The following is an 8,193-nucleotide window of genomic DNA, read 5'->3' on the forward strand; positions in this document are numbered from 1 at the left end:
AGCCCAGCCTCAGTGAGGCTTATCACATCGCTGTTTCTTTAGGGACAGAGAGAGTGGGAGTTAGCCAACTATCATGTCGCTCATGCCACTGTGACAATCTGTGGTAGGATAATTAGTCCAAGATTAGGGATTTACTACTTTCAATCACAAACTATTGCCAAGAGTTTGTGGCGAAACAGATGAATCATCTGTAAGCGTTTTCTCATCTAATCCTCAGCAATGGTCCGTGTTAGAGCTACTCTTACATAGTTATTTTCATGCAATGGACATTTTGACATTTATGTGTTTTACGACCCTATGAAACAAATCTTTAAACTGATAGCTTTTCTTCATTACAAAGTAATGTGTGCAACAGACAACTCAAAGCCCGTCCCTAAGCCTCACCACAGCCCTGATTTGCAGGTTCAGAATACTAAAGTCACCCGCAGACTCCAGCATCAGTTATCTCTGGCCTGGATGATCCCTTAAGCTCCTTCCAGATCTAACATTTTAAGTATTCCAAAGTGCTCGAGAATACCACTTAGTCTTTCTCTCTACCTACTACTTGTTCCTCCCCCTGGAAGGGAATAGCGTATCTGTAGGCTAGGTAGTCTATGTACTAGTGGCTGAGGTTATCTTGTCACTGAGGCAGGAGAAAAACCTTCTCAGACCTACCTTCAAACGGAACCCTTTTTCCTCCTCCTGCTCCCATGCAGGGAAACTCATTGGACAAAACCCCCAACCCCAACCCTTGCGGTCTAGCTGCCCCTTCAGTGACTAGATGGGTAAGTCAGGTGAATTAAAGAGGAAGAGGAGGACATCCCTTGTCACTCAAAGTGTGGTTTGTGGACAGCTGCAACAGCATCACCTGGGAGCAGAACGTGAGGCCCCACCCCAGACCTACAGAACCAGAATCTGCAGTTGAACAAGGTCTTCAGGTGAGTCACAGACATTCACGTTAGTGATGCACTGATCTAGGGCTAAGCTCGCACTGTTCAACAGAGTACCCAACAGCCACATGTGCCTGTTGCAATTTAAATGATTTAAAACTGAGCTCCTCAATGGTGCTAGCACATCTCAGGTGCTCAACAGCCCCCGTGCTGGTGGTCACCCTACTGCACAGCACAGATACAGAACATTTTCATTCTCATGGAAAGTTCCACTGGATAGCACTGAACACAAAGCTCTTTTCCAATCCAACTTTAGAAGTCAACCCTATACATCAGCGTGAAAAAAAGCTGATACTCGATTTTAATCCATTCCAGCTCCTGAGTCTGTCTCTCGTTCAGAAGGGGGCAGCTTAGGTTTCCAGGCTTCGCTATCTCGAAAGCAAACACACGGAATCACAACCTACCCTTCCCCGATATGAGTAGCTCTATACTAAGAGCATAAGTCTGAAAAGTTCCCAAAGGCAAACATCCTTCGGGACTATAAGAGGAATCAACTGCAAAGTAAACCGTTAGAGAAATAATGGATGTTTGGTTTTCCCATTGTTTTTTATTGCCTTGAAAAGAGCACTAAAAAGATTATCTTTGAGCAAAAGCTACTATACTGAAACCATTCCTTGAGGAACAGTTCTCAAACCCCAGTGTGCATCCGAATCACTGGAGAGGTTTGTTATAACACCGACTCCTGGGTCTGACCACCAATTTCAGATTCAGTAAGTCCAGGATGGACCCAAGAATTCGTATTTCTAACCTGTTCCCAGGTGCCAATGATGCTAATCTAGGGGCCACACTTTGAGAACCACTGACCGAGAGTAAGACAGAACTTGAAACTCGCTTACATACATAACATGGTACCAGGCAAGAGTACAGGAGCCTCTGCAAAGAAAGCTGGCTGAAATCAAATGAGCCTGCACTGAGTGCACTTAGCCTCCCCTCTCCATGATGAGATACCAGAGCCAAAGAAGCAGAACAGACCGTGGAAGAAACACCAAGTAAGAAATGGTCTTTGATTCTTCATCTACAGTGTAGTAACTGAGGCCGTGATCAGCTTTCCCTCATATATCAAAGAGGTAGCTTCCATCTATTACCTACTAACTTCACAAACCTCTCTGAAAACCAGCTTCTATTTACCTTTTCCTTCCCCACACTCTATTAAACCTGAAATTTTAAAAACCTCCAATGATCTCCTAATTTCCCAAAACACTAGGACCCTAATCTCCACTTTTACTGATCTTTCCGTAACGCTTTATGGTTTAGCAACCTGTGTGCCTCAGATTTCCTTATCTGCTTTGGCCTCCAGGTTTCATCTTTAAGCTAAACTCTCAGTCTCTTTAATGGGAGCTCCTCAGACCATTTTTTTTTCCTTCTCAAGAGGAAAGATGATTATGACTGGTTCTTAAGCAAGAAATGGGCTCCTTCCTGGAACACAGGCTGAGGGCTACATTAAATAAGAATAAGATTCTGCAAATGTCCTTGATTTAGGGATCATGCTTGCATCTCTCTTGATATGTAAGCCTCCTTCTCCCGATTAGGAGGAAATCTTTTTTTTCCTTTGTATCCTAAATAAGGAAAAAGAAAAGATGTAATTGGATTTCCGTATCAGCCCACAATTTCTGCCCACAAGGTAGAAAAAAGGTAGAATCCCTCTTCCATAGGCACAGGGCTGGAGGTAGCAAAGATCTTATCTAGAAATTGCTTGGCATTAGAATTGACAGGAAATAAAAAGCACATGAAATCTTTTGACCAATCTCTGTGCTCTTGTGTTCTGAAATTTCCAGCACATTGCAATAAAAAGGATGAAAAATGGTCTGGCCCAACAGGGGAAAATAACCTCAAATCTGGCAGATCTATTCCAGTCTCTTTAGCATCTCTTCCACCTCTTGTCACATCCTTCCCACAGGTGTTCCCCAAAGAGTCTACCTAAAGTGTTCTTCTCTGATTAACTCTTGAAATCCAACTACCGTCTTTATGAGAATTACTCTAAAAGTTCTGGCCTTTGTCCTTTTAGCAAGTCCATCTCCGTCAGAAATTTTCAGTAACTACCCCAATATCACCTCTACTGTGAATCAGATAACTTTAACATACTTTACAATGCAAAAATTCTACGATTGCATTTAACCATTAATCCTTCCCTTCACTTGAAATTGGTTCCCCTTCCTGCCCGCCCTCCTTTGTTAATGGTGGTCATCTCAGAGATTCAGGATCAACTCTCAGCCTTCCCTCACTCTTCCAGCCCCGCAGAATGAATGAGACACAAGAATGAGTAGTACCTCATACATTCCTTATATCCACCACAAGTTTAGTGCTAGGCAGAAAGCAGCCACCCAGAAAAAACGTAGCTAAAAAGTATTTTTTAACTATAACTCCTAAATCTAGGCCCCCTTTCCATTTCAACTGTCACTATTACTCTCCCCAAAACTATTCAAACTACAATCTTGTCTTCTTTTCACCAATCTTTCCCTATTTCAATCCATCCTCCAAATAGTTACCAGTTTTCTTCCTACAAGTAATGTCACTCCCGTTTAAAAACCTTTGATGTCTCTCCATTACTCAAAAGATAGTTTAAATATCTTATTTGGCATCCACAACCCTTCATTACCAAGTCCAATTTACCTATCCAACCATATTTTACCACTCTCTGCCATGTATCTTACTTAACGTGTTTTCATTTCAGCAAACATAGCCTGTTCCCTTTGCCTGGAATACTACCACGCCTCCCTCCCTCTTCCCTACTGCCCAATCTGAGTAACTTCTACACTCACCCTCCATCTCTTCTGTGTTCCCAATGAACTAACACTTGTCCTCTTGTATCATAATTACGTACAATGTTTGAACATTCTATTAACAGGGTCTCCTTAAGCTGGAACTCCGCCTCATTCAACCAACTCTGGAGGACTGTTTACAGGGACCACATACTAAGTGTGGGACAAAAGAGCTTACATATCCAAAAGAATACTATCTTTCAAAGTTTTTATTACTTTGGGAGGTTATACAATTATTTCAGCAATGCAGTCACTGCTCGGAACATTTCTGGAACTGTCTTTTGCCATTTGGAATTGCCTTGTGAGCTTGTTTACTTTCTGGAGAAGAAAATCAGTCCCCTTACTTTATACCCATGAAACATTTTCACTCTAAAAGAGTAGAGCCAACATTGCGTACTACTGCAATCTTCCACCCATCCCACTTCATTGTATGGTTTGTTCCAAACAACTTCTGGCCCTTTCAAACAAGAAAACATTCCTTCAAAAAGGATGAAAACTGTCATCACTGGCACTGTGCCCCAGGCTCGAAAGACAATTTCAAGTGGAAATGCAAGAAGTTTTGCCAACGATAGCACCGTTGGAATGAGTGTAGTATTTCAAAAGGCTCCCATTTTTGGCGAAAAGATTAGTGTGTATGTTTAGACATGGGTTTTATTTTTCAAACTATATTTCATTTAACCTTGGTGAATGTTAGTTGAAATCATAGGAAAAAAATGTCTCAGTTTCTCCAAATTGTAAAAAGGGGGCTGTCTTCCCATTGTCTCCATGAGTGCCAAGATCATTGGAAACGAAGCTTAATGACTGTTGAACTGACTTCCAAAGATGTAAGAGTCTGCTTTTATAACTTCATTAGAATATTCTTAAGGCAGAAACACCCTCCCCAAAAGCCACACCACCCTTTCCCAAGGAAAGGGTTCCATCATTTAAAAGACTGATGCCATAAATTCGACAACGGGGCAGGTCCCTATTTTGCTTAATTCAGCATGTACTCAGCACCTGCTGGGTGCTCCGCGCCACGCCAGGTGACTGAGGGAAAAGAGAAGAGAGGACACAGCTCTAGCACTCAAGCTTTCAAAATCATTTCCAGACAACATCTTCCTAAATCACTGAATACATTCATAACCATCCATGCCTGGTGAGGCAGTTTACAAGCATGATTCTATTTACCCTCCCGAATTGAATGGGGGCAGAGAAATCTCTTTATCCTCATAACATTCCTGTGTGAAGGTAGAAAGCTTGATCTTCCCCATCACTGGACTGGGAAAACTGAGGCAGCAGCAGAGGAGTGGTCCTCACCTTTCCCTTCCCCTCCCGGCCAGCACCAGAGGCAGAAGCCAGGATCTCTGACATCCCAGTCCCACGCCCGCTAGTTCAGTGAGAAGGAAGAATCAAACTACAGCTTCTTCCCGCAGAAACGCACACGCACCCAGATACCGCCCGGCCCCATCTCCTGGGAGCTGCAGGTGGAGGCACGGTAATGGTGGACAGAGAAGGCGGAGGAGAGGGAGGGGGTGCGCTCGCCTACCCCCTCCGCGGTCCCCCACCGTCCCGACAAGTCAAAGCAATATGGGGCCGCGGGGCCGCACGGCCGGGGACCCCCTAATCCCCGCCCACGATGGGTACCTTCGAGTACTCCTGAGCCAGCTTCTGGTACTTCCCCTGCAACTCTGCCGAGGCCATGGCCTCCCCCGCCCCGTCCAGGCCAGGCTGCCCAGGCCGTTCAGCCCCGCCCCCCGCCCCCAACCCCAGACAAGCTCCAGGGTACGGCTCCGCCAGCTCCTGCCCGCTTTGCCACCGCCGCCGCGCCTCCTCCTCCACTTCCGGGTTCGCCCAGTGGGAGGAAGGCGTAGTGAGACCAGGGGCGGAGCGACTGCCGGGGGCGGGGCGACGTCAACGTCACCGCCCCACCTTCCCGCCCCCGAGCACGTGCGCGCGCAGCCTCGCTGGTGTGCCTGGGCTCTGCCTCTGGGACCAGGGGGCGCCATCTTGACGCATGGTCCAAGATGGCGACCTAGAACGGAGAAGGAGAGCATCAAGAGGGGGAGACAATGATGAAAGTCCACAGAATGGGCGGGGGACCGAGGAGAGGGGGGGTGGTGGCGAAATGCCGAGGACCGGAAGAAGAAATATTCTAAGCGTATCAAGAATTCTGCCCGATCCTCCTTTCCCTTCCCCCTCTGGTTCCCATGGCAACCGTCTGTAATTTGATGGTTACATCTTTCAGAACGCGCACCAAGAGAGAGACTTCTGTATTCCGCTATCTCGTTATCCGGATGTGGTAGCACCGGACATGCTCTGCATCGTAAACTCTCATACCTCCCCCAAATGTACAGTGCTTGTTGCTGCCACCTCCCTGCTCCACACCAGACAAACCTTTATTGTCTTATATTTTGACATTGAGACTTCTTTATGTTTTTTCCCTACCCACTCCGTCGGCCCATCCCTGCCCCCATACACACACCACATCAGAGACTTTTTCAGTGGACTGGGTAAAAAGCTGTTAGGACATTTCAGGAATGACTTCTTCCACGCATGGAGATAGGGTAGACGTTAATGATAAATAACTGGAGAACTGAAACCAAAAATAGTCTGCCAGAGATATTTTATGTCACTTTTGCTTGAATTAAAAGCCTGCCTCCATTCATTAAATAATTTTTGAGGACCTATTTTATGTTAGATGTTGTTCTAGGTATTGCATTTATTGCTACACAGAAATGTTCATTGGTAAAGGAATGAGTAAATAAATTTAGAGTATATGTTTGCCATAAATTACAGCATGGCAGTTAAAACTAATGACCTAGATCTGTATATATCTGTATCTTCATGACAAAACACTTTAAAATCAGATTGCAGTATACTATAGCATGAAAAGATACATTTAAAAATGCAAAGCAACATTTGTATTGTTCATGAACACATGAACATGCACTAAAAATGGAGAAACAAGAACTGGAAGGGTACATATCAAAATCTGGATAACGGTGGCCTCTAGTGAGAAAAAGAGAATGGGGAATGAAACAGGAGAACAAAGGAGCATAAACTTTCTTTTTATTTAATTTTTAAAGTAAATATGACAGGATGTTAACATTTATTATCTAGGTAGTAGGTACAAGGATGTTAGTTTTATCAGCATTTTAGAATGCTTGAAATTTTCCATGATTAAAAAAACTACTGGTGCTTTCCTGGTTTCTTGTTTGGTATGAGTAAGCCTGGGATTTTATAATGAAAGGCAGAGCCTTTCATTTTACAGTAGCATTTTTCAGCTACTGTGTAAGAAGATTACAGACTTTCTAAAATGTTGTTTATGTTTTTCAATTTGCTAGTAGCCAAGTCCTGTTCAGCAAATTTTAAGAACAACAGTTTTTAAGTTATTATTATTATTAGTTTTCCATGGCACCACCAAGCGGCGAAATTAAATATTGTAAGTGAAATTTCTGTAGTTTGTAATATAATAGAATTTTCAATCGTTTAAAAATAAAACGCCACCTCAGAAATAACATTCCAAAGAAAGAATGTGCAACTTTGGCTATAGAGCCTGTGTAAGTTCATTTTACTGAACTGGAAATTTATTTTCCACTGCTTAATTTAGTTGTTCTTGCCAGATGCATTGTGTTCAAATCCCAATTGATAAGTCTGAATACATTAAAGTCAAAAATCTCTTCCTCAAAAGACACCATTAACTGAGTGAAAAGGCAAGCCACAGAGTGGAAGATGATTATAACATATATATCCAACAGAGGTTTCATCCAAATATATAAAGAGCTCTTATAAATCAATAAGGAGAAAGATAGGTAACCAAATAGAAATATGGTCAAGAAAATTCAACAGGCATTTCCCAAAAGAAGATATACAAACGGCCTTTAAACGTGCAAAACGGTGTTCAGTTTCATTAGTAATCAGGAGGAAGTGAAATTAAAACCACAGTGAGATACCATGCACACCCACACAAATGGCTAAAATTAAAAAGACTAACAAGTGTTAATGAGGATACGGAACAAAAGAGACTCTCGTAAAGTGTTGGTAGGAATGTAAAGAACAATGATTTAGGAAAACAATTTGGTATTATTTTCTCACCTAGAAAGATACATGTTTATGATCTAGCAATTCTGTTACATATACACTCAAAAAAAGTATTCATAACAGCATTATTCATAAAAGGCCAAAAATGTCTATCAACAGAATAGATAAAGATTGTGCATTCATATTATGGAATACTAAACAGCAATTAAAAAAAAAAACTGAACTATAGCTACAGTTAACTACTGGATGAATCTCAAAAAAACAATCTGGAACAAAAGAAGCCAGATCCAAAAACAACTATATTGTATGACATCATTTATATAACATTCAAAAAAAAAAGGGCCAGATTTAACTATAAGGTTCAGGGATGCATGCCTGGGAAATAAAACTGGAAAGAAAAATAAAGAAGTGATAACAATAAAAGTCAGGAGCTTGATTACTTTTGGGAGGAAAGAAGATGGTAACTGTTGGGAGGGAGAAGGACA

The 8,193-nt window shown here is 42.5% G+C and overlaps 1 protein-coding gene across 2 annotated transcripts in view; it reads right to left on the reverse strand.

Annotated features, from left to right (window-relative positions):
* PPP1R21 (protein phosphatase 1 regulatory subunit 21) overlaps nt 1-5,502 on the reverse strand; it is a 54,836-nt gene extending 49,334 nt beyond the window's left edge. The window contains exon 1 of one of the 2 annotated variants that reach the window (XM_033125307.1): nt 5,312-5,502. In XM_033125307.1, the coding sequence (XP_032981198.1) occupies nt 5,312-5,368 (57 nt within the window). In that variant the 5' untranslated portion in view covers nt 5,369-5,502. The remainder of the gene's footprint in view (nt 1-5,311) is intronic. The other variant, XM_033125308.1, reaches the window with a different exon arrangement.
* Between the last annotated feature and the right edge of the window lie 2,691 nt (nt 5,503-8,193).

This window comes from Rhinolophus ferrumequinum, chromosome 13, assembly GCF_004115265.2.
Source record: "Rhinolophus ferrumequinum isolate MPI-CBG mRhiFer1 chromosome 13, mRhiFer1_v1.p, whole genome shotgun sequence".
NCBI lineage: Eukaryota > Metazoa > Chordata > Mammalia > Chiroptera > Rhinolophidae > Rhinolophus > Rhinolophus ferrumequinum.